Genomic DNA, 27,293 nt, shown 5'->3' on the forward strand with positions numbered 1-27,293 from the left:
CAAAACACGTAAATTTGCTATTATACAAGGGCAAATTATAATAATCAAAATAGTCCGGTGAGCCTAATTTCAATATGGGACAAATTGGTAGAAACTATAGTAAAGAACAGAATTCTCAGACACACAGATAAACACGATTGGTTGGGGAAGAGTCAACATGGCTTCTGTAAAGGGAACTCATGCCTCAACAATCTCTTAGAATTCTTTGAGGATGTGGATAAGGGTGATCCAGTGAGTATAGTGTACTTGGATTTTAGAAAGCCTTTGATGAGGTCCCTCACCAAAGGTTCTTAAGGAAACTAAATAGCCATGGGTCAATGAGGGAAGGTCCTCTCATGGATCAGTAGTTAAAGACAGGAAACAAAGAGTTGAAATAATTGGTCAGTTTTCACAATGGAAAGAGGTGAACAGCAGGGTCCCCCAGGGATATATACTGGGATCTGTGCTGTTCAGTATATTCATTAATGATCTGGAAAATGGGATGAATAGCGAAGTGGCAAAGTTTGTAGATGATACAAAATTATTCAAGCTAGTTAAGTCCAAACCAGGAGTTAGAGTGATTTTAAAAAAAACGGGTGACTGGGCAACAAAATGGCAGATGAAATTCAACATTAATAAGTGCAAAGTAATGCATATTGGAAAAAAATAACCCCAACTATACAGATACAACACTGGATTCTAAATTAGCTGCAGCCACCCAAGAAAGAGATCTCTGAGTCACTGCAGATTGTTCTCTGAAATCTTCTGCACAATGCACAGCAGTGGTCCAAAAGGCTAACAGTAACTTGAGAACAATTAGGAAAAGGATAGAAAAGAAGACAGAAAATATTGTAATGCCACTTTATAAATCCATTGTGCACCTACATCTTGAATCCTGTGTCAAGTTCTGCTTGCCTCATCTGAACAAAGGATATAGTGGAACTGGAAAAGGTTCAGAGAAGGGCAACAAAGATTATCAAAATTATGGAACAGCTTCCGTGCGAGGAGAGACTAAAAAGATTAGGGCTGTTCAGTTTAGAAAAGAAACAACTAAGGGGAAATACAATAGAGGTCTATAAAATCATGAATGGTGTGGAAAAAGTGTATAGAGAAATGTGTGACAGACCCAGACCAGTGGGGTACAGGAGTCTAGTAGAGGGCAAATATACTGGTCACTGGATGAGTAGTTTTCTGTTCCCTGAGTGACCAGAGCAGGGGCTCCACTAGAGTAATCAGGAACCGGCTAGAACCAGTTAAGGCAGGCAGGCTAATTAGGACACCTGGAGCCAATTAAGAAGAAGCTTCTAGAATCAATTAAGGCAGGCTAATCAGGGCACCTGGGTTTTAAAAAGGAGCTCACTTCAGTTTGTGGTGTGAGTGTGAGGAGCTGGGAGCAAGAGGCGCAAGGAGCTGAGAGTGAGAGTGTGTGCTGCTGGAGGACTGAGGAGCACAAGCATTATCAGACACCAGGAGGAAGGTCCTGTGGTGAGAATAAGGAAGGTGTTTGGAGGAGGCCATGGGGAAGTAGCCCAAGGAGTTGTAGCTGTCATGCAGCTGTTACAGGAGGCACTATAGACAGCTGCAGTCCACAGGGCCCTGGGCTGGAATCCGGAGTAGAGGGTGGGCCCGGGTTCACCCCAAACCTCCCAATTGACCTGGACTGTGGGTTCTTCCAGAGGGGAAGGTCTCTGGGCTGTTCCCCAACCCACATGGTGAATCTCTGAGGCAAGAAAATCTGCCAATAAGCGCAGGACCCACCAAGATAGAGGAGGAACTTTGTCACAAATGCTAATTATCTTTTCTCACAATATAAAAAATCAGGGGTCACCTAATGAAATTAATAGGCAGCAGGTTTAATACAAACAAAAGAAAATACTTTTTCACCCAACATATAGATAAACTGTGGATTGCTATGGGAAGGTGTGATGGCCAAAAATATAACTGGGTTCAAAAAAGAACTGGATAAGTTCATGGAAGATAGATCCATCAATGGCTTTTGGCCAAGATGATCAGGGATGCAACCCCAAGCTTGGGGAACCCTAACCCTTTGACTACCAGAAGTCGTGAGGGGAAGCTGCGTGGATCACTCCATAATTGCTCTGTTCCGTACGCTCTTCCTTATGTTCTAGAACACACTACTGTCATAGACAGGATATTGAGCAAGATGGACCATGTTCTGAAACCAAACTATATTTATCAAAATAAATTAAGTACACTTGATATCTTTAAAGATGAGTTTGTTTGCTTATTTGCAAATTTATAAATTTCTGTAATACTCAGTGGGAGTCTCCCAGTGACTAGTGAAAAATAACTACTGTTATACATATTTAAGAGTGTGTGTTTGTGTGTGTTTTAAACCATTACACATGGTAATATTTGTGCCATAAGAGGTTGGTAAACGATTTTAAATATTTTCTTTTTAATTTTCCAATGTATTTATTGCAGAACACCATGCCTTTATCAGCAGCAGTCTTTAAAAGTGAAGAGAAAAATCCCATTCCTCAGTGCCCCCCACGCCTTGATGTGCAAACAATTACACCTGTGCTCTGGAGCAGAATGCCTAACAGCTTCCTGAAGGTAGAGACTGAACGTATCAGTGAACGCCATGGTTGGGTAGTGCAGTGTCTGGAGCCACTGCAAATGATGGCACTTCATATTCCAGAGGAGAACAGGTACATTTGGAGAGAATCACAGTGGTTTTCTTGTGAAGGAAATATGTAGGGGTAGCTGACTGAGGTCCCTCTTTCAGAGGAGTGTCCTCTATGCCTAGGAGTACAGTCAGGCTGTAGTCTGAATTACTTTGACAGTCATTTAGAATTTCTGATCTCATTTATTGTAACTAACATCCATTACATATGTGATTCAAATAGATATTAAAAGCTGAATCATTTTGATGCCATTTGATGCCACTTTACTGTAGGTAAGATAAAATCCTTTACAGCCATTAGGAGAATATCTGATTTTGTTTCATTAAAAGATAAAGATAGACCTTTAAAAATACTTTGGATTGAATCTTCACCCAGTTCAAAACACAAATATAAATTACATGTAAATACTGTAATTCTGCTTCTTTGTGTTGTTTTAAAAGTTTTAAATATTTTCCTATAATCTACTTTAGTTTTACAGTCATTAAACTACATATTCTTGATTGAAATAATATTTTAGAAAGCTAAACTCCCTCTAAATTGTACTGAATGTTCAATTTTATCTTCAGAGTTACAGTAATGTAGTTTTGGCTGTTTTATTTGATATTCTAATATGCATAACTTGATCCAATTATAAAGATATCAAACAACAGAAGTGAAAAGATATGGAAGGAAGCCTGTGCAAAAATGTAGTTTTTTAACCATATTTCTTTTGAGACTGATTTAAAAATTCTGCTTTTGGTAGGTCAATTTTAGTGAAATTTGGTTCAAGAAAAAGAGCTAAACATAGTGTAGTTTATCAAAAAATACTACAGTATTCTTCAGGAAGGCTCCAAAAACACTGCATCTTATAATGATGTTACTGAAGTGTTTTGGACCTTTAAAGTAAAATATTGTCTTTTGAAAATTAATATTCTTGAATGGGTACTCAGGTGCTCTGGAAGCTTCTCCATATACTAGATAACTTCCCTGCCATATCCCTTTTATTTCAATATTTGTCCTCTCCTTACTAGGGACTTCTAATCGTTATCATGACCAGTAAATTGTCCCTTGCTGGTTAGGTGATGTGGACATAGCGATTATTAGGTACTAAAGTGAATATGTGTGGTCTAAAGCAGAACTGATCAAAACCTTATCCTTTAGCTCATTATACCATTATCCCTATTTCCCCCCAGTTTGTTTGTGGATGTATTTAATAAAATAAAGCTCATTTATGATGTTCACTGTCATGTTTCTTTGTATTCCATAACAGGTGTGTTGATATATTGGAGCTATGTGAACAAGAGGATTTGCTGCAATTCCACTACCACACTTTAAAACTCTATAGCTCAGTTTGCGCACTGGGTAATAATAGAGTTGCTTATGCACTTTGTAGCCATGTGGACCTATCTCAGTTATTTTACACAATAGATAATCAGTATTTACCTGGACTCTTGCGCGCCGGATTCTATGATCTACTTATCAGTATTCATTTGGAACGTGCCAAAGAAGCCAAGCTTATGATGAACAATGAATTTATCATTCCAATTACAGATGAAACTAGAAAAATTGAATTATATCCTGATGAATTAAAGAGACATGGGTTACCAGGAGTTGGGCTTAGCACTTGTTTGAAACCAGGTTTTAATTTTTCTACTCCTTGTTTCATTGCGGCCAGTGAAGAACATCAGAAGCCCAGTCCAGAGATACCACTTGAGATACTCAAAAGCAAGGCCATAAGCATGCTGACAGAGGCAGTACACTACAGTGGTGTTCATATCAGAGACCCTGTTGGAGGGAAAGTTGAATTCCAGTTTGTTCCTGTTCTTAAACTTATAGGAACTTTGCTTGTAATGGGGGTTTTTGATGATGATGATGTGAAGCAGATTTTACTCCTTATTGATCCCAATGTGTTTGGAGACCACACGGAAGAAACAGAAGAGAAAACAGAGAAGGAGGAAGTTACACAGATTGAAGAAAAAGCTGTGGAAGCTGGGGAAGAGGCATTAAAGGAAACTAAACCTCTGATGAAAGGCTTACTGCAGACAAGATTACCTGAATCTGTTAAACTCCAGGTGACCATTTTAAAGTAAACATATATCTAATGTAATATTGATGAAACAAGGAATAGGGTATGTTGTCTAGTGTTTGCAGCCAGTAACCTGGGATTCAGGACTCCCAGATTCTAGTACTGGCTCCATCATTGACTTGCTATGTGACCTTGAGCAAATCACTTAATCTATTTGTGTCTCTGCTTCTCTGTAGGCAAAATGGGTTTAATGTTCACATGCAAGGTACTTAACATGCACGTTATGGGAGAGAAGAAATACTTATTAAGCAGTTTGACAGCATCCAATGAAAGGCAGTGTATAAATGCAAAATAATGTTATAGACCATAATAATACAATATCTTTATACATTTATTTATTATTACTTATTAAAAATCAGAGTTAGTGGAAAAAATAAATTAATTTTATTATTCTCATTTTTATTGCCTGGCAAATAGAAGAGCCTTTCATATTAGTGTGCAGTGTCCATTGTTGTTCTTTCATTTTAGAGTTTATGGTTTAGATTCTCAACTAAGATATTGAACTCTCCTATTTTTTTTTCATGTTAGATGTGTGAGCTACTCAATTATTTCTGTGACTGTGAGCTGCGACACAGGGTGGAAGCTATTGTATCATTTGCAGACAATTATGTGTCAAAGCTTCAATATAATCAGAAATACAGATACAATGAACTCATGCAAGCGTTAAACATGTCTGCTGCTTTGACTGCCAAGAAGACAAGGGAGTTTCGCTCTCCCCCTCAAGAACAGGTAAAATAAAGGACAGGAGGTTTTTTTTTTTTAAAGTGTGATAAGTGTGGAAAGGAAGAGGTAGAACTGTCTCATTCCTAAACTAGAATTTTGACCTTAGGAGAGGTGGAACATCATATGAAATAGTTTATTAGGTTGCCGCAAGATGTTACAAGCCAAAATTTTCAAACCTGAATTCCCGAATTTAGGATCCTATATCCATACTTAAAGTCTGCCTAATTTTTTAAAGGTGCTGAAGTTAATAGGAACTACAGGCAGTCAACATTTTTGAAAATCAGGCCACTTTTATAGAAGTGACTAAATTTGTATCTAAGAACTTAACTTTCATACACAGGTGTGAAAATATTGATCTTAGACCCCTGAATGGAGCTCTGTGAACCTACCAGTTTTTGCTTTGCAAGTACAATTGGTATGCATGAAAATGGACTTATCTTGTAACCAACTGACTTTTCCATTTCTAAAAATAGTTCTTCAGGTTTTTTGGGGGGGAGGAAGGGGCGGGAAATTCAAGGAGAGAGAGAAAAATATTCTGATTTGTTGGAAACCTATGAAACACCAGAGTCAATTAATTTACCTATAACTTGCTTCATAATTTTTGTGTGTACTGCATTAGAGATGCATGCAAAAAATAGCAGGCATCAGGTTTGTTGTTGAGATACTTTTTTGATAGTTTGGTTTTTCTGTTTTACTTATGTGGGGCTTTGGGAATGTTCGTTTACTTTTTCAAGACAATTGGCTAATGTCTCCTCTAAAAGTTTTCTTTACTGTTGGGAATCTTTTCATATGAATCATAATGTGGGCTGTTGATTAATCGCAGTTAAAACACGTGATTAACTTAAAAAAATTAATCACAATTAAAAAATTAATTGCAATTAATCGCACTGTTAAACAATAGAATACCAGCTGAAATTTATTAAATATTTTTGGATTTTTTTTTACATTTTAAAATATATTTATATCAATTACAACACAGAATACAAAGTGTATAGTGCTCACTTTATAATACTTTTGATTACAAATATTTGCACTGTAAAAATGACAAAAGTCGTATTTTTCAATCATCTCATACAAGTACTGTAGTGCAATCTCTTTATCGTGAAAGTGCAACTTACAAATGTAGATTTTTTTGTTACATAACTGCACTCCATAACAAAACAATATAAACTTTAGAGCCTACAAGTCCACTCAGTCCTACTTCTTGTGCAGCCAATTGCTCATGCAAACAATTTTTTTACATTTATAGGAGATAATGCAGCCCGCTTCTTATTTACAGTGTCACCTGAAAGTGAGAACAGGCGTTCGCATGGCACTTTTGTAGCCAGCATTGCAAGGTATTTATATGCCAGATATGCCAAATATTCATATGCCTCTTCATGCTTCGACCACCATTCCAGAGGATAAGCTTCTATGCTATTGATGCTAGTTTAAAAAAAAAATGTTAATGAAATTTGTGACTGAACTCCTTGGAGGAGAATTGTATGTCTTCTGCTCCATGGTTTTACTTGCTTTCTGCCATGTATTTTGTGTTATGGTAATCTCGGATGACGACCCAGCATATGTTGTCTGACTTAAGAAAACTTTCACTGCAGATTTGACAAAACGCAAAGAAGGTTTCAATATCAGATTTCTAAAGATAGCTACAGCACTCAACTCAAGGTTTAAGAATCTGAAGTGCCTTCCAAAATCTGAGAGGAACAAGGTGTGGAGCATGCTTTCTGATGTCTTAAAAGAACAACATTCTGATGCAGAAACTACAGAACCCGAACCACCAAAAAAGAACATCAACCTTCTGCTGGTGGCATCTGACTCAGATGATGAAAATCAATATGCGTCGGATCGCACTGCTTTGGATCGTTATTGAGCAGAATCAGTCATCAGCATGGACGCATGTCCTCTGGAATGATGGTTGAAGCATGAAGGGACATGTGAATCTTTAGCTCATCTGGCATGTAAATATCTTGCGATGCTGGCTACAACAATGTCATGCAAACGCCTGTTCTCACTTTCAGGTGACATTGTAAACAAGAAGCGGGCAGCATTATCTCCTGCAAATGTAAAAAAATTGTTTGCATGAGCAATTGGCTGAACAAGAAGTAGGACTGAGTGGACTGTAGGCCTTAAAGTTTTACGTTTTTATTTTTGAATGCAGTTTTTTTTACATAATTCTACATTTGTAAGTTCAACTTTCATGATAGAAATTGCACTACAGTATTTGTATTAGGTGAATTGATAAATACAATTTCTTTTATTTTTACAGTGCAAATATTTGTAATAAAAATAAATATAAAGTGAACACTGTACACTTTGTATCTGTGTTGTAATTGAAATCAATATAATTGAAAATGTAGAAAACATCCACAAATATTTAAATAAATGGTATTCTATTATTGTTTAACAGTGCAATTAAGCACGATTAATTTTTTTAATCGCTTGACAACCCTAATCATAATTAAAATCCTTAAGCCACTATTACTTAAATATTGCCATAAGGACATATTTACTTTTGCCAAAAGCATGTTTTATGTTGGTTCTTTTGAGAAACAAGTGTAAATAAGTAACAGTAAAGTATGTCTGTGTTACTGTACTCTGTGTGGGCCCTTGTGCAGTCCTAAATATTTGGGTTTATTTTTGTCTTAAAAGATTAATATGTTGCTAAGTTTTCAACTGAGAGAGGATTGTCCCTGTCCAGAGGAGATTCGGGAAGAGCTGTATGAGTTTCACGATGATCTTCTAATTCACTGTGGTGAGAGGCTAATTATTTTTTTCACTGATTGAACATTATACGTTTTAGTTCTGATTCTTTTCCATGGCAAGCAAGATCTTGCTTGGGGGGGAGGGATAGCTCAGTGGTTTGAGCATTGGCCTGCTAAACCCAGGGTTGTGAGTTCAATCCTTGAGGGGGCCACTTGGGGATCTGGGGAAAAAAAAAAAAAAAAAAATCAGTACTTGGTCCTGCTAGTGAAGGCAGGGGGCTGGACTCGATGACCTTTCAAGGTCCCTTCCAGTTCTAGGAGATGGGATATCTCCATTAATTTCTATTTCTATCTTGATGAGATAAATTACTTATTTCAGTTGTGTTATGTATCGGATGACTGTTCCTGGAGTTTCTAAGTCCCAAAAGTATCTAAAGTGTGCGTCATGGTTTATTTCCATTGTAATGTTTTAGTTGAATTGAACATTTTTATTATGTATTATTTAAATTTTCAGCCTTACCTACCCCTTACCTTGTAGATGTTCAGGCTTGATGTTCTACATGGCAATTAAACAGCCTACGGTGTGGATTGTGTAGCAGGGGTTCCGCTAGGAGATTGGAGGTGTGTAATGAATGAGGCAGGGGATTATAGGAAGACAAAGGAACTGCCATTTGAGTTAATGGGGTAACTGATAGAAGTAGTAGGTTGTAATCTTCTTTGCGGATCAACATTAAATGGGGATAGGGCACTGGCAGTGTGTTTAAGAGAGATCTGGTGAGACTCAGGAATCTTGGGTTTCATTCCAGGCTCTGGAGGGGAGTAGATCTAATGAACACAGACCCTGCTGTCTCTTTCCCCTCAGATTTGACTCCTTCTGCACTACATATCTCCAATTTATCCTTGCCCCAGGCCTGTCTTTCCCCCACTCGCATCTCCTTGTTCCAGTCCCACTCTCTTTACCTACCCAGTTCCAGTCTTCAGTGCTCAGGCTTTTTATACTAACCACAGTCTCCTTGCCAAGCAATCCTAGTCTCTATCTCCAGGTTCTCTTACTCTCTCTCTCCCCCTCCCCACATCCAATCCCAGTCTCCTTGCCCAGCCAATCCTAGTTACTTTCTCCCAGCTCCTCATCCAGTCTGTCTTCCCCTCCCCACACTGACTCCCACACTGACTCCCAGTCCTAGTCTCTCTCCTCAGGCTTCTCATCCAATCCAATCTCATTCATCCCCTGCTTTACTCTTTGCTGCAGTCTACTCCCCTCTCTGGATCCTTGTCTCTTTGCACAGTCAGTCCAAGTTCTCCCCCAACATCTCAGCTCCTCATATGATCTCAGAGTCCCCCACCTCTCTCCAGCCAACTGACCCCTAATTCCCCTTCTGTTTCCCTCATGATCTCTCAGTCCCATTCCCCTTCCCTGCACCCTGGATTCCAGTCTCAGCTTTCCCTCCCTCCAGATTGCAGCTTCCTTGCCCAGCCAGTCCCAGTTTCCGTCCTCACTTCCGGTCCCACTCTTACCAGATTCCTTGTCCTAATCTACTCCTCCCCCATCCCTGCCCTGTCTGGATTTTGTCTCCTCTGCATTTGAATCAGACTGTTTTCTCCTCCACACTGCCTGGCTGCCAGTTGGAGAGAGAGGCTCCCTGCTCTCCATTCAAGTGCCTGGTTCCATTGCAGCATGAAACAACTGGTAGCATCACTTATAGGGAAAGACCACTTTTACCTCGGTATCCCTGCTCTGGAGGGAACATATCAGTTGCTCAGTGGAGAATATGCACGCACAGGCCTGTCAGATATAGGAGCTATAAGGGGACAGAGCATCTCTGTAAGCATGGTTCACACACAGTCTGGTCAGCGCTAGGTGCTGTGAGGGTATGTCTACACAGCAACTAGACACCCGTGGCTGGTCTGTGCCAGCCGACTCGGGCTCACGGGGCTCAGGCTGCAGGGCTGTTTCATTGCTGTGTAGACTTCCAGGATTGGGCTTGAGCCCAAGCTCTGGGATCCTCCCACCTCTCAGGGTCCTTTAACAAGAAACAAACTCAGCCAGCCAATAAATAAAAGCATCAAGCCAACCCCTTTAAATCATCCCATCCAGAGGAATATACTGTTAAACTCCCCCTAAAACCTAGCCAAACCTTACAGGATTTTTGTATCATCATTAATTGCAGTAGAATCTTCCTAAAACAATATCTGTGCTGTTATACTAGGGGAAACAACTACTGATGTTCCTAAGGAGTATTATATGTCTGATTCTTTGTAATATTTACACTATAACTGAAGTAAATTTGCTGTTTTGAGGGGTACTACTATAGCTAACATTCTAGAAATTTGCTTATTTCCATATTTTTTTCTGTATGACATTTTCTGGTTAAAGGCTATTTTCAATATTCCTAATCTACAGATTTCTTAACCTTATGCAGTACAAGTTGTGGAATTTTTTTTTTTTAAGTATGTGTGTTGAACAATTTTATCTTGAAGGCATATGGTTTGTTTCTAATTAGTTTTACTATGTGATAGGTATTCCACTCGAAGAAGAAGAGGAGATGGATGAAGACACTTCCTGGATGGGCAAACTTCGTTCACTAATATACAAAATCAAAGGCCCACCAAAAGCAGAAAAAAAAGAGCCTACAGAGGTGGAGGAAAAGTCTCCCAGTAAGTTTTTTAAAGTGTACTCTAGTACTGCATATTTCTCTTACTCTGCAGAAGTTTCAGTGCTGTAACATTTTTTCTCATAAAAGTTTGTATGAATAAAAGACATTTTTTATACAGCAGAATGAATAAGGGAGTTGTATGTTTAAGTAGTTTTCATACAGTTTAAAAAAGCATCTGGGCTTCAGACCATGATTAAATGAGTTTTTATTAGAGATGGATCTGAATCTGTGGAAGAATTCAGATCCAGAGTTGAACTTTGTGGATTCATACTTGCGTAATGGGTCAAAGCAAAACAAAAACTCAGATTGTGGGAAATCGAGATCTAGACTTGCAACTTTTTACCTTAGACCCATGTCTGCTTCAGATTTCTTCTGAAACTTACCATTTTCCACTTTATACCTTACCTACATTTAACTTTTCCACAGTGCCTATTCCAAAGGCTGTATGTTTGCCACTGCCATGATTCCTGTGACAAAAAATGTATCTCTTTCCCCTGTCTTTCACAAAGCAAAACTTTTCCACGGATTTTTACATATTTGTAGTTTGAGTCTATTCTGTGTTTCAGCCCAGAACTCGCAGGCCAGGAGGAAAGGGGACTACGGTAACTTTGAGACTCCTTTGTGCCGTTCTTACCCTAAGTTGTTCCAGCATCCACAGCATGATTAGACAGCACTCAGAACTGTCTAACTTACAGCCATCTCCCCAGGCTGCCCTATGGGCTATGGTGCTACATGGAATTTTCACATCATTGTGCATTGCAATCCTGTCCCTGGCACCCATCCAATCCCCAGTCCCATCCCTGGCACACCCCGTATGCCAGAGCTTGCAGATGGGTCCTCAGAAGTAAGCCTTTGGCTGTCTTCCTAAATGCCTGGACCAGGAGAATCCTCTCATAATTTGAACCAGGGTTTTAAGGACCCCTTTACGCCATTCTAGCCCTTTAAAGCCATTGTATTAAAATTATTAAATGATAGGTATATAAACTTTTATAATGGAGAATAAACTCTCTTATAATTCAAATATTGTCCCATGGCTTTTCTTTTTATTTTCCAATTTTACTGAGATTGTCACTTCTTTATTTTTGACCATAACTTTCTCATTTTTTTTATAAAAAGCAACCAGCACCATTTAAACTTAGTCATCTTTCCATTGTTCTTACATTTCATTCCATCTACAATTATTAGTGCCAAAATATGTAGTAGTTTTTTTAGTATAAAAGTAAAGATAAGAAAAGAATCATGAAGAAATAAATATGAGGAGAGTTTTACTATTTGAATGGACTTAGCAGGGATGGAATATCCTGAATAAGATAAGTGTTTCCACCACTCACAGCCCATTTCTGTGACAATTACTAATGAGTAATCCCAATGAAGTCAATGAATTATTCATGTGAGTGCTATGCATGATTGTACGTTTTGCTGTCTTTTGAAAATGTTATACTTTTTTTTGTCTGAAACACCAAATATTCATCAGATAGAATTATAAGTGTCTCTGTATATTTTTTTCCTCTATTGAAACCCGGGTAGTAATTTCTTGTAAGCCCTTTACATGGTGTTTGGGACTACTGAAATAGGAACACTAGTATCTAGGCATTTTATATCAGTTTTGCACTTCAGTACAAATTCTGTGTACAGTAACAGCTGTGCTATCTGGCACTTTACCAACCAGAAAGCTCTATAAACTGGCATTTCTGATCTTCCTTGAAAGTCTGGTTTATAGTCCGGTTGGCATGGGGCCAGCAGGCTCCCTACCTGGCTCCACGTGGCTCCCTGGAAGTGGCGACATGTCCCTGCTGCTCCTAGGCGGAGGAATGGTCACAAGGGGTTCGGAGTGCGAGAGAGGCTCAGGGCTGGGGCAAGAGGGTGCGGGCTCTGGGAGGGAGTGGGGGGGGGGCTCGGGGTAGAGGATTGGGGTTCTGGAGGGGATTTGGGGTGCTGAATCCGGGCAGCGTTCACTTCGGGTGGCTTCCCACAAGTGACGACATGTCCCTGCTGCTCGTAGGTGTAGGCACGGCTAGGCAGCTCTGCGCACTGCCCCCACCCCACCTCGCCCTGAGCACTGGCTCTGCAGCTCCCATTGTCCAGGAACCATGTCCAGTGGGAGCTGTGGGGATGGCACCTAGGGGCAGAGGCAGCACACAGAGCCTCCTAGCTACGTCTCCGTCTAGGAGCAGCAGGGACATGTCGCCGCTTCCAGGGAGCCGCCCAAGATAAGCGCCGCCCGGATCTGGCACCCCAGCCCCCAGTCCTGCATCCCCTCTTGCACCCAAACTCCCTCCCTCTTAGTTGACTGGAATTTTTCACTTACCGGCACCCCCCCATTCTCCCAACATGCCAGATAAAAAAGCTTTTACTGTATATATCTTTGGCCTGAGGTGAAAGAATGTTCCAGTGTTTAATATAATAGTTCATCCTGCACCATGTTCCCATAAATCTTTAGCACATGCCTTCAGAAACAGAGACCAGAGTAAAATATTGTCTTGTTATGATCAGTCTGTCTGAAAACTTTACTCTTTAGTTCATCAATCTTGTTGCCCTTTTCACTGACCTTTCATCTTATTCAAAATATACATGGGGGAAAGAACTGATGTAATTTATCAGAAAAATTATTTAACTCTCATGTCATACAGCAGAGTATTGTAGGTACAACCACAAGGGAAAATAAGTGGAATATATCCCCGTAACTTTGCAGTGTTGAGTTAAACTATGAAATATTCTTCTTATAAAGATGCATGCAAGTATTAACACAAGTGTTTGAAAGGTGTGCAGAGACTCTGAATTTAAAAGAAAAAGAGACAAGGCAATATAATCCACTGAAAAAGCAGCAGTCCCAGAGGCTGGAGGAATACCTTGCACCTTAAAAATAACAACCCCTGGTGCCCAGCAGCATGCACAATGGAGCAAGGGGCTATGGAATTACAGGTGAAAGGTAGAGAATTTTTTGAGGAAGACCACTTCTATGATTTTGTTACAGTTTTTTTTTTAAATTAGTTGTTAGGAACTGAGAGAGGAATAGTGGAACATAAGAACGGCCATACTGGGTCAGACCAAACGTCCATCTAGCCCAGTATCTTGTCTAACGACATTGGCCAGTGCCAGGTGCCACAGAGGGAATGAACAGAACAGGTAATCATCAAGTGATCCATCCCCTGTCACCCATTCCCAGCTTCTGGCAAACAAAGGCTAGGGACACCATCACTGTCCATCCTGGCTAATAGCCATTGATGGACCTATCCTCCATGAACTTATCTAGTTCTTTTTTGAACCGTGTTATAGATTTGACCTTCACAACATCCTCTGGCAAGGAGTTCCACAGGTTGACTGTGCGTTGTGTGAAAAAATATTTCCTTTTATTTTTTTAAACCTGCTACCTATTAATTTTATTTGGTGACCAATAGTTCTTGTGTTATGAGAGGGAGTAAATAACACTTCCTTATTTACTTTCTCCACACCAGTCATGATTTTATAGACCTGTATCATATCCCCTCTTAATCATCTGTTTTCAAAGTTGAAAAGTCCCAGTCTTATTAATCTTGCCCTTTTCTGAACCTTTTCCAATTCCAATATATCTTTTTTGAGATAGGGTGACCACATCTGCATGCAGTATTCAAGATGTGGGTGTACCATGGATTTCTATAAAGGCAATATGATATTTTCTGTCTTATTATCTATCCCTTTCTTAATGATTCCCAGCATGCTGTTTGCTTTTTTGAGTGCCACTGCACATTGAGTGGATGTTTTCAGAGAACTATCCACAATGACTCCTTGAGTGATAACAGCTAATTTAGACCCCATCATTGTATATGTATAGCTGGGATTATGTTTTCCAATGTGCATTACTTTGCATTTATCAACATTGAATTTCATCTGCCATTTTGTTGCCCGATCACCCAGTTTTGAGAGATCCTTTTTTGAGAGATCCACTATTTACCTCTCTCCATTCTGAAAACTGAGAATTTACTCCCATTTACTCCTAACCTTCCCTCTTATCCCATGTCAGCTTACTTTATTAAGAGGCTTTGGTGAGGGACCTTGTCAAAGGCTTTCTGAAAATCTAAGTACACTATATCCATTGGATCCCCTTTGTCCACATGCTTGTTTACTCCCTCAAAGAATTCTAGTAGATTGGTGAGGCATGATTTCCCTTTACAAAAACTATGTTGACTCTTCCCCAACAAATTACGTTCATCTATGTGTCTGACAATTTTGTTCTTTACTATAGTTTCAACCAGTTTGCCCGGTACTGAAGTCAGGCTTACTGGCCTGTAATTGCCGGGATCACCGCTGGAGCCCTTTTTAAAAATGGGCGTCATATTAGCTATCCTCCAGTCATTTGGTACAGAAGCTGATTTAAATGATAGGTTACAGGCTACAGTTAGTGGTTCTGCAGTTTCACATTCAATTTCCTTCAGAATTCTTGGGTGAATACCATCTGGTCCTGGTGGCGTATTACTGTTTAGTTTATCAGTTTGTTCCAAAACCTCCTTTAATGACACCTCAATCTGTGACAATTCCTCAGACTTGTCATCTAAAAAGAATGGTTCAGGTTTGGGAATCTCCCTCACATCCTCAGCCATGAAGACCAATGCAAAAAATTCATTTAGTTTCTTCGCAATGGCCTTATCGTCCTTGAGTGCTCCTTTAGCATCTCAATCATCCAGTGACCCCACTGGTTGTTTAGCAGGTGTCCTGCTTCTGTTGTACTTAATTCTTTTTTGGCCTTCCTAATTATATTTTTACATTTCATTTGCCAGAGTTTATGCTCCTTTCTATTTTCCTCACTAGGATTTAACTTCCACTTTTTAAAGGATGCCTTTTTGTCTCTCACTGCTTCTTTTACCTTGTTGTTTAGCCATGGTGGCACTTTTTTGGTTCTCTTACTATATTTTTTAATTTGGGGTATACATTTAAGTTGAGCATCTATTATGGTGTCTTTAAAACGTTTCCATGCAGCTTGCAGGGATTTCACTTTTGGCGCTGTACCTTTTAATTTCTGTTTAACTAACTTCTCATTTTTGTGAGTTCCCCTTCCTGAAATTGAATGCTACAGTCTTGGGCTGCTGTGGTGTTTTCTCCACCACAGGGGTGTTAAATTTAATTATATTATGGTCACTATTACCAAGCAGTCCAGCTGTATTCACCTCTTGGACCAGATCCTGTGCTCCAGTTAGGACTAAATCAAGAAATGCCTCTCCTTTTGTGGGTTCCAGGACTAGCTGCTCCAAAAAGCAGTCATTTAAGATGTCAAGGAACTTTATCTCTTCATCCTGTCCTGAGGTGATATGGAGTAAAAAGTACAATAGTTTGTAAGATTGTACAAGATATCGAAATAATTTTACTATGTGCTATAGTTCTCATGAACATTTTTATAGTGATAGTGCCTAGAGGTCAACCAGGTTGGGATCCTGTTTTGCTAGGGGTCAGACATAACAGGTGGATGAAACAAAGAAATGGGTCAGGGTGGGGAGGAAGGGAGTTGAGATATCAAAAATAGTAAAATGTGCCCAATTCTTAGCCAGTCAGGAACAGTAATCATAACTTTGCTCTTGCTTAGTCATTAGCATTTGACAGTTCGTATGCTTTATGAAGGAGGTCAATTTTGAGGAGGAACTTAAAGGAGCATAAGATGGTGGCTTTATGGATTTTTATTGGTAGTTTTCCCCACTCATAAGAGGCAACAAGGGGGAGAGAACAAAAGTGCTTGTCAGAAAAATGGAGAATCAGGCAATCAAGCTGGCATCATTGGTGAAGTGAACGTGGGAGCCAAGCTTGTGATAAAATAATAGGTGAGATAGATAGGGCAGAGTTAAGTTGTGAAGGATTTTGAAAGTAAGAACAAGAAGTTTGTTTGTTGTGGTAAAAGAGGGAGAGTCAATGGAAGAACATAAAGAGGGAGCTGTCCAAAACTAATGAACAAGACAGAGAATTTTTAACTCTCTTTACAATATGTCAAGTCAATATTTTCTTTCTTCTTCATGTATTGCAAAAATATGTCCTAATTTTTCCTCTCTCCAACTTTTTTTTTTAACATTTCCCTGACCTCTTAATGTGAGAATGCTGTCCAGTTTTCAGTTATTTATCAGTGCCTTAAGGTCATTCGTATATTTTTATTAAACAATGCTGTGTCCATCAATACTTTTCAAAATCAAAGTTACAAAACCTTAAAGTTTACTAAGCCTTTAATATCCCAAACCAAAGTGGTAAAACTTCTTATCTACTGCACAAACTGCAGCCTAAGTCACATCAAGCCTGTGGCTAATAACCATATAGATCTTGCTAAGCAAATCCAACATTGTTCGATAAGTCAAATCCATAGCTCCCGACAGAAAGAAAGTGGGTCTGTTTCCTGGCAGCTAGAAACTTTGGAGGAAAATGCTGAATCTAACACTTCCAGGTATAGTTTATGGGTTTTTAAGTAAAAGTGACAAATACTAAAAAGTGCAGTTTTTGTAACAATGACACAATCGGAAACAGTTCCCAAATCCTGACCTTTCTGATATCTCCTCGAGGATGTCCAGCTATAAATGGAGGCCCAGATATCTTCCCCCAAATCCTCCTTCTACCCCTTCTTTTTCTACTGTAGAGAACAAGAACACCATCATCTCTATCACTGACACCATAATTTTGACCATATTTTTGACTTCGCCATCTCTTTTGAGCCACACACCCAGGTCATGTTTAACTCTTGCCACTTGTTTCAGTGCCACACTACCAAGAGCCAACTTCTCCTTTCTGCCCACACTGCCAAAATTCTTGTCCAAGCCCTACTCATCCCACACCTTATCAACTGTAATCTCTTCCTCTCTGCCCTCAGTGCTTGTATTATTTTTTCCCATTAAGTCCATTCAAAATGTTGTTGCTAAAATAATCTTACTGGTTCATTGCTCCATACTCTTACAGGCCCTAATTTTTCCACTTCTGAACCTATTCATTATGCATCTTTTAATCTTATTTCCCTTAAAACCCTTTTTCTTACTAGCCATAATCTCCAGTAGAAGATCAATAGAAATCAGAGCCCTCTCCTGCAAGAAATCTTGTTGAAGCTCTCAAAGATAAAATTGTTCTTTGGATCCCAGAAGCGTTTCTTTATACAGGTCATCTCTCCTTTCTACACATCAGAGAATTTCCCCCTTTTTCTGCCTGACCCAAAGCTTGAGAGAGTAGTTCTAGCATAAATTGGATCCAAGCAGCGTGGTACAAATATTTCTCACATGTAGTGAGCGTTCTAAGCCATCAGCATTATTTTCTCATTTCCATCCACTGTGTCCTCTGACATATCCTTAAAATCCTCCCTAGCCAGATGGTTAATTTGTGACTCAGTCAGATTTATGTAGCGTACAGCAAGTTAGTTCCTAACAGTATAATGGCAAATTCCACCCATTCTGTGATAGCATCTTGGACCAAAAAAGCATCTGCATCAACCAAAAAGATCTTCAGAATGGCCATGTTCTCCACTATTAACACTTTTATTCTCTATTGCAAACTTGATATTTTATGTCTCAATGGACAATGGCAATATTTAAGGAGAAGATCAAACTGGAGAAAGGGGTACTGCCTGGGAAGTTGCCCCCTCAGAAAATACTGGTTACTTTCAACCAAACTGGAGCAGAGAAAGTAGGGGAGTGATTTTTCAGCTGTAAAGGCAATTCATGGATTGGCAGAGTAGGCAAGGTGCATGGAGGAGCTGAATTGAACTGTTTTGGAAGAAAGGGCTCACTTACACAAGTGAAACTCTGTAGCTTCTTGTATGGGGAAGTACCTATGTTCTTCAAGTGCTTGCTCGTGTCCATTCCATTGTAGGTGTGTGTGCTCGCCACATGCACTGGTGCTGGAAATTTTTACCCTCAGTGGTATCCGTAGGGGACCGGCTCTGGTGCCTTCTGTAGTGGCGTGCATATGCACCGGTATAAGGGCGCTGCATGCTCCCCTCCTTCAGTTCCTTCTTACTGCCAGTGTTGGTGCTGGAATGCTCCCCTTGCTCTAGCAAGTGGTTCCCATTCAGTGGTTCTTTGAACTTTTTTCTTTGTAAATAGTTGTAGTTACTGTTCTTAATAGTTTAGTATATTTTAGTGATTGATAGTCCCCCAAGGGACTTAGCCCAGGGACGGGGCATGCCCCGCTACCCAGGCTTCAAGCCATGAGATCGCTGTAAAAAGCCCATGCCAATCAGCGATTTAAGCTGTTTAAAGAGTCTGGGTGAGTCCCACATTCGCGAGAAGTGTTGCATTTGCAAGGGATTCAAGCCCCAGACTAAGAAGAAAAGAGACATTAAACTGTGTATGCTCCTCATGGAGTGAGACACGGTACCAAGTACCTCAGCATTGACAAGAAGTGCCTCCCTTCCCCCGGCACCGAATTCCTCTCTGTGCCAATCCCTGTCGCCAGTACCAGCCAAAAGGTGTAAGAAACGGGTGGGAAGGGGTTGCTCCCCAGGCACCCATAAGGCCAAGGATAAAGGAGAATTGGATCCTAGATCAGCTTGGGCTATTTCACCGTCTCTGGAACCCAGTCAGGCGGCAGTCTCACCAGCTGAACATAGTCGTCCCACGACCTGTTTCCTAGAGGCACGTGGTAACATCTACCCTGGAAGCCTTTCAAGCAGCATCCTCTCCCTCCCAATGCCATCCACGCCTCGGGAGGAGAGGCCCCAGGGCCTCTCCCTTCCACCCATTTCAAGGGGAAAGCCTTCAATGGCACCCCTACATAAGTCACCCCTGCGGCAACGTATCCCAACCCTATCTCATGCTCTAGAGCCATGCCAACAACCTCCGGAGCTGCACCCCAGATCACAGACCCGCAAATAGTCTGAGAGTTCCTGGCACAGAATGCTGGACTCCAGGCATTGATCCCAGGCATGCGAGACTACGGCTAAGGCCCCTTAAAATGTGGCTGTCGGTTTATACCCCAGTCAGACACCCCTTAGACAGACTCTTCACAATCCCACCCCAGGTACTTACCTCCCTACAGTTGTGGTCCAACCCACACCCGGTGATGGAAGGTGTTCCATTTGCAACTCCAAGACCCACAGCATCCCTAGTGTCAGATGCATCTGACCTCGGTTGGGGAGTGCACATTGGTGTCCTCAAGACTTAAGGGCTATGTTTGCTAGAGTTTTCACTTCACATAAATGTCCTAGAGCTCAGGGCCATCCACCTAGCTTGCGAGGTATTTCTTCCCCATCTGTCTGGTCACATGGTACAGGTGCTGACACACAACACAGCCGCCATATTCTTCTATGTCAATAGACTGGGGGGAGCCCAGTCATCGGCCCTGTGCCAGGAGGACCTTTGCCTGTGGGACTTCTGTATCAAGCATGTGATCCACTTGGAAGCCTCCCATCTCCCTGGAGTTTGGAACATGCTGGCGGATCGCCTAAGCAGGTCCTTCTTCTCTCACCACGAGTGGTCCCTCCATTCGGAGGTCGTCAGGATGCTGTTCCACAGGTGGGGAGCTCCCCAAGTGGACCTGTTCACTACCAAGAAGAACAGAAAATGCCCTCAGTTCTGCTCTCTGCAAGGCCTCGACAGCAGCTTGTTGTCCAACGCCTTTTTCCTATCATGGTCGGCTCAGAGGATTTCATCCTGGATTGCTATATGCATCCATACATCTCGCGAATTGACGTGGGTGGTGCCTCCACCATTAATAACTGCTCACTCCACGAGGACTCAGGCACGTTTCTGTCCCATGTCCCCATCCAGGACATCTGTAGAGCTGCAACATGGTCATCGGTACACACCTGCATGAAGCATTATACCATCACCTGCAGGCCAGAGGACGTTGCATTTGGCAGAGCTGTGTTGTAATCGACACATCTGTGAACTCCTACCCACCTTCGAAGGTACTGCTTGGGAGTCACCTACAATGGAATGGACATGAGGAATCAGAGAAGAAAAAACGGTTACTCACCTTCTCGTAACTGTTGTCCTTCGAGTTGTGTTGCTCATGTCCATTCCATGACACACCCTTCTTCCCCTCTGTCGGAGTTCCGGCAAGTAGGAACTGAGGGAGGAGGGAGCCGACGGCACCCTTCTATGGCGCATATGCACGCCACTTCAGAGGGCGCCAGAGCCGGTCCCCTATGGATACCACTAAGGGTAAAAACTTCTGGCACTGGTGCATGTGGCAAGCACACACCTACAATGGAATGGGCATGAGCAACACATCTTGAAGAACAACAGTTACGAAAGCCGAGTAACCATTTTTTCCAGCCAAAAGTGGCAAGGGCTGAGAAACAGGCAGAAAGCAGTGGTATAGCTGTAATTTTTAAAGGAAATTAGCTCTCTTCCCACCTGTTTATAATAAATAAGAGAGGTACCTTTTGTGTTTGTTTCAATATTTGTTTAATCCTGTCTGGGGCAGAGGGCGTTTACATTTTTCTCACCACAGGAAGTTGGCAGGGAAGGTGGGGGTCTCCACCTCATTTCTCCCCACAGGCCTTGTCGTGGTGATGTTATGATATAGATTGGAACATGTTTGTTTGTTGGCTTGCTTGCTTGCTTGCTTGCTTGTTTGTTTGTTTTCTTTCTTGGATTAACATCTCTACCAATCCATCAAAATTTATGAGTTAAATAAGAATAGTTAATCTCAAGAGTTATGTCATTCAGAGTGCACATGCTAACCAGCATTTTAATAGTGGTAACTTTCAGTTGAAGTTCTTGTGCTGAGTTTTCACACAATTTGTGGAGGTAATCTTCTTGTAAGCAGTCGGAGCAGGCATGGTTTGCAGTCATTGGCTACGGCCTCCAGGCTTTACAGGGAAAAATGAATATGAGTGCATAACTCAGAATTTCTATTACCTGAACTTTTGTATTTGATTTAAAGATAGTTAGGCATATTAATTATGTAGTGTTCACAAACTGGGCCAAATTCTTCCCTTGTGTACTTCAGTGAAATCCTCTGAATTACCACAAAGATTAATTTGGTCCACTGTGCTAATGCTATCAACACGCAACAACTTTGTTTCTGTAGAAGTTATGCAACTACATTTTCATGTAACTCTTCTCAGCAATGTTATACTTTATGACCTTTCTATCAAACTAAGCATTAATGAGCATAGTCAGGATGCACACATTTTTCTTCTTATTTTTACTTCTCTGAGTGACCTGCTCAAACAAGATAAAAGAAAGCTTTACTGCTAACAGCTACTGTCAATCTTCATCTGAGTAGCAAAATTGAATTACAGTCTCTCAGATACAAGCAGTTGCTCAATCAAGGCTCCTTTCATGCTGTGTCACTGTGCTGATGACATTTTATAGATTAAAATAAGGTTAACCAGCTCCTTGCTGCGTCACATATTTGGAATGTGCAGCAAAATCAGCAATGACATCTTTGAGGTGCCAGCATGGTGCAAAGTTGACATACCTGGGATTTGGTGGTGGTATTAAATAATGCTCTTCATCATTCAGTTGTTGCATATAGTATGTGTTGGAAACAATCAAGAAAGAGGGCAAGCAGAAACAAACTAAACATATCTTTTATCATCAACCCACTTAAACATCTTACCTGAATTTGTAAACCATTCACATACTTCATAAAAGAAGGTTATGATTGAGACCTAAATCCACAAAAACAAGATAAACCCGAGCCGAAGCTACTACATTACCCCTTGAGACTTTGGTGTTAAAATGCAGCTGAAAGGCAGTAGATAAGTATATTAAAAAATTTGACACCATTATTTTGGAGCAACTTTACTGTGAACCAGTGCTGCTTCTATTCCCTTCCCCTTTTTTGTTGTCTCTGCCCCTCTGCTACTCTCTGTTGTCTTTTGTGTGTGTGTGTGTGTGTGTGTGTGTGTGTGTGTGTGTGTGGGCTGGCAGGAAAGAGAACTGTATTGAATTCTGATCCCTGGAGTGCTGTGTGCCTTTGCTTGAGAGACCAGGAGACTAGCATGTTATACCACATAATAGAGCGGAGGATTAGAGAGACAGGAAAAGAGATATCATAAAACAGGAGGCAATAAAAATGAGCATCAAAGGGAGGAACTGGAAAAGGGGGTATAGTGGAAAATTAATCCATCAAAGTAAAGGAGAGCATAGAGAAGAAAGTCAGCACATGTGAGGGGGAAGATGACTTCGTGGAAAGAGAAGACACAAAGTATACAACATTTTGTATAGCACTTACCATCTTTGTAGATTCATTTTACAATTCTAAATTTAGAATTAAACTAAGTGCCATCAAAAATTGTTAAAGAAATAAATAAAAATTGAAAATATAGGTCTTTGATGAAAACTACCTTAAAGGTGACCTGTAAAGGAACTTAAACTTTTAAAGAGAAGACATTCTGCTACTGACAATATAAAACTCAGTTTATTTTTGTTTCTTGTAGCTCTCATGACATCGATCTATTCTTTTTGTAGATGTCTGTCTCTTGCTTTGATGAGACAAGTCAGCATGCTGGTAATATCACAGCTACCTTAGAGACCTGTTGGACATTCAGCTGATCTACATAGGTCAAATCATTGAAAGGTTGGTTGTAAACCCAGCCAATATCTCCCTGTGGCATTAGCCTTGGGGGGAGGGAATTCGCGTCATAAACTTTCCTCTAGCAGGGAAACTCAAGGGGGAAAACAATTTATAGTCTGGTTCCTTGCAAATATTTGGGTACCCTGTGGGATTAAGTGTCTGATATGAAACTTCCAGCACCGTGCATTTCACCTGAGTTGGGAGCCAGTTGGCCATTACAAGCATGGATACCCCAGGACCTAATTAAAAAAAAAGAGGGTGAATTTTCATTTGTGAATTTTTTGAATGTCTCCATTTTATCCTTACAGTGAAATAAGTCCTTTTGTTCCAGGTAATAAAGTGTTTTTAATTCTATATGCAGGTCAACTTTAAAAACAAGAGACTCACCATTACGGCATTTAACATTAATATTTCTTCAGGATTGTGACTCTTGGCTCAAGCAACATAAATTTTGTATCCATTTTGTATATTGTATTATTATGAACAGAGCTGTACAAAGCTTGGCACCTTTAATCTACAGGAGTTTTAAATCTACAGGTGAATTTCATGAAGTTCTAATTCTTTAACAAAAAATGATCATAGAACTGTTTATGGTTATCTTCAGTGCATAGGAATGAATGGATAAGCTTGGCAATGGAATATGTTGTTTAAATTTTGGACCTAAAAAGAGATGGAAAATGTCTCTTTTCTATAGCAGAATAATTGAAATTATTACATCTGCTATTGTTATCCATGCCCAAGTCAACAAAAAGAAAGCCTTTTCAAAATTAAAAAAATATTACAGTAAATATTAGGAATTTAACTAATGTAACTGTTGCAGGGTGACTGGACCCTGGAAGAGGAGGCAGTGTCCAGTGCACCTGTGATTATTTATCTGCTGCCCAATAGGGCTTAAGGGAAAGCACCTGGGCCTTACAAAGGGGGAGACAGTAGCGATACTCACTGACCTCTCTCAACCTAGAGAAGTAATGGTGCTGCTAGAGGAAGAGATGTGAGAGGCTGCAGAGAGCTGGAGGCTCCTGTAACAGACCTTGAGTAACCAAGGGACGGCCAGGAAAGCAGCAATGGGGCTTTCCTGCTGACCTCTTTGAGCTAGAGAGAATAAGGTGAGGAAGCCTGAGCCCTGGCTAGGAAGGGCTAGGGAGGCTGCTTGGTGAAGAGCAGATTGGGACAGAATAATTGCTCCACAACTGGCAGAAGATGCCAGAGATGAGTATGAGCTTTTGTATTATGGTGATACACTTTATTTTGGGGCTTTGAGGATTGTTTTGAACTGTTTGTTATTCACCGAATCTTGGGCAGGGATAGAGTTAGCCACAAGAAAGCCTGTGTGGAGTTTATTAGAGAGTCCTGAGATAAGGGGCAACTGAGACAGACCTTTGTAGAGTCACATATGGAAAGCAGGGGGGCACTAGAGGGCAAGCCCACCCTTTCCAGGAATACATTTATAATATTTAGGCTCCGATTTTTAAAGGGATCCAAACTTGACCTATATTTTATGTGCAATATTTTGCGATAGATCACAGTTAATTCTGGGAGAAATAATACCATGTAGACCTAATTTGTTTTGTCACGTAATTAGACTGCTTCATGGTAGCATTTTTATCCACTATAACGGCAAGTGGAGTTATCTGCAGATACCCCAAAATCATACCCTTAAACCAGTTTTATACCCAGTGGCTCCTGCTAAAATGCTTTTTATATTCTGTGTGTCTGCCATTTCTTTCTTTTCTGTCAAAGTGGCATGTACCATGAAGTGAATGGAAGAGACCCCTAAATAATGGTCTGATCTCACAAGTGCTCTGCTCAGCACTCCCACCTAATTTCAATGCAATTTCCACATCAGCAGTACTTGCAGAGTGTCAGGCCACATGTTTATTATATATCTTTTCATAGATGAAAAAGTGGAGAAAATTAATCCTAATCCTGCATTGTAAATTAAGTAATAAAATAAACAGCTGTTCTTGACTGCAATCAATCATTATAACTTGTAAATGCAGCCAGTGGTTATATCATAATAGATGCTTCAGAACATATGAATCACTCTAAGGTTCTCTAAAATATTGGTTTCTTAGATAAATGAAGCCTGTTCCTAACCACAAACAAAACTCTACTACATATTATAATTGGTCATTTCATTGCAAGGATATTTCTGAGGAACATTATTATTCAGTTGGTTAACCGATGTAAGGAATAATGCATGACATACTTGTTATCTCTAAGTGATTGGTGACTGCCTGGAGATATTTCAATAATGGCCCAAGAGAGACAGCCATTGAATACACACAGTACTGTATATATTACTGGTAACTTCAAAGATAACTGACATTTAATAAAAGAAAGCACTGAAAATGAAAATTTGATTGTCATTACAGTATTCTTTGTTCTAAGGTTCAGTGATCTGTTATATTAGGTATTTCAGCTTAATTGCAGCTTGAGGGCAGAACCAGACCTGTCAGGGGAATGTCCCACTTTCTGAAGTTCTCTCTAGTTCTTTCTGCTCCACAGTGGCATGTGGCTCAACCAGATTTTCCTGATGCAGAAGTATTCTGAGGAAAGTTCCAAGAGCATAAGAACTTTCATCCTGGGTCAGACCAATTGTCTATCTAGCCCAGTATCCTGTCTCTGAAAGTGGACAGTATTGGATCTTAAGGGGAATGTACAGAAGAGGGGATGTGGGGTAATCTACCACTGTATTCCCCTCCCAGCTTCTGGTAGTCAACAGTTTAGGGTCACCCTGGGCATAGCGTTGCATCCCTGACTTTCTTAGCTAATAACTATTGATGGACCTATCATCCATGAACTTATCTTGTTCTTTTTTTTAGCCCAGTTATACTTTTGACCATTACAACATCCCATGGCAATAAGTTCCACAGGTTAATTGTGCATTGTGTGCAAAAGTACTTCCTCATATTTGTATTAAACCTGCTGCCTATTAATGTCATTGGATGACCCCCTCACTTTTCTATTCCCTTTTTCCACACCATTCATGAGTTTATAGACCTCTATCATATCCCCCCTTGTCATCTCTTTTCTAAGCTGAACAAATGGTTAGAAAAAGACTTGGAGCTGTGTGCAAAGAAATTGTCTACTGCTCTTTGATTCTTGCTTTGTTCAGGGAAATGGACTCTTTGTGAATAACAAAAATGCATCCAAGAGGCTCAGTCATCATTTTCTTCTCCTAACTCTCAGGACCCTGAATTTTGGCCAATTGCTTGGGTCAGAAAGGGGTAGCAATACCATTGGATTCAAGGTTTCATCTCAGAAGAACACATAGATGAAGATTGCCATTATGGAAAACAAGTGGAGCCACAAAAACCAAAACCCGATTCTTACTGGAGCCTGTTGGGAATTCTGATCTCATACACAGGCATGCTTCAGTGGTCCAGAATTCATGATACCTATGCATTAATTTTGTGTATCCTCTCCACAGCTCGCCCTATCTCTTATACAATCTCTGCTTCCACAACTGATGAATGCAGAGAATCAGACTTTTATTTTTTTGAAGGCATCTTCCTTCAAGGCATGGTGTCAAAAAGAGGGTGTAGCATTCACTAGCTGAAACACAATGATTCACTGAGGTCTGAGGAGTGCTTCTTCCATGTGTAACAGACTTGTTCCGATTATGACAGGTAGAGTTTATATAATAACTGGGAAGAACATAACCAGCCCTTTTCCAGAGAGAGATTGTCCTGCCCTGGGCAGAGCAAAGTTTTCTAGCCCTGTGTACACCAAGGGGGAGATGAACATCAAGAGTTATATGGCATAAGTCGAATTTGCAAAGTGGCTCTTGCATCCAGAAATATTGCACTTATAAGTCAATTTGGTGGGCTAGTGATCAACCTCTTTTCCTGTGGAAAGAATAAACTCTTCAGGACCATACAAAATATAGGAATGAGCGAGCTGTAATTATAGCGTTTATGCCTTTCTGGCAGAAGAAACTATAGCTCTCACACTTGATAATACTAGCATTGGATCTTCAGTTGTCTACCTCAGAGAGGAGGTCTGCTATTGCAAGACCAATCCTCCGTCTGGTTCCAGCCAAGTATAAAATGAATACTTG

The 27,293-nt window shown here is 40.5% G+C and overlaps 1 protein-coding gene across 1 annotated transcript in view; it reads left to right on the forward strand.

Moving 5' to 3' along the window:
- The window catches only part of RYR3 (ryanodine receptor 3), a 625,867-nt gene that overhangs the window by 311,391 nt on the left and 287,183 nt on the right, over nucleotides 1-27,293 (forward strand). The window contains exons 36-40 of the mRNA XM_065402721.1: nucleotides 2,425-2,651; nucleotides 3,877-4,678; nucleotides 5,221-5,421; nucleotides 8,062-8,164; nucleotides 10,632-10,769. Coding sequence (XP_065258793.1) covers nucleotides 2,425-2,651; nucleotides 3,877-4,678; nucleotides 5,221-5,421; nucleotides 8,062-8,164; nucleotides 10,632-10,769 — 1,471 coding nt within the window. The remainder of the gene's footprint in view (nucleotides 1-2,424; nucleotides 2,652-3,876; nucleotides 4,679-5,220; nucleotides 5,422-8,061; nucleotides 8,165-10,631; nucleotides 10,770-27,293) is intronic.

Source organism: Emys orbicularis, chromosome 4 (assembly GCF_028017835.1).
Source record: "Emys orbicularis isolate rEmyOrb1 chromosome 4, rEmyOrb1.hap1, whole genome shotgun sequence".
Lineage (NCBI taxonomy): Eukaryota > Metazoa > Chordata > Testudines > Emydidae > Emys > Emys orbicularis.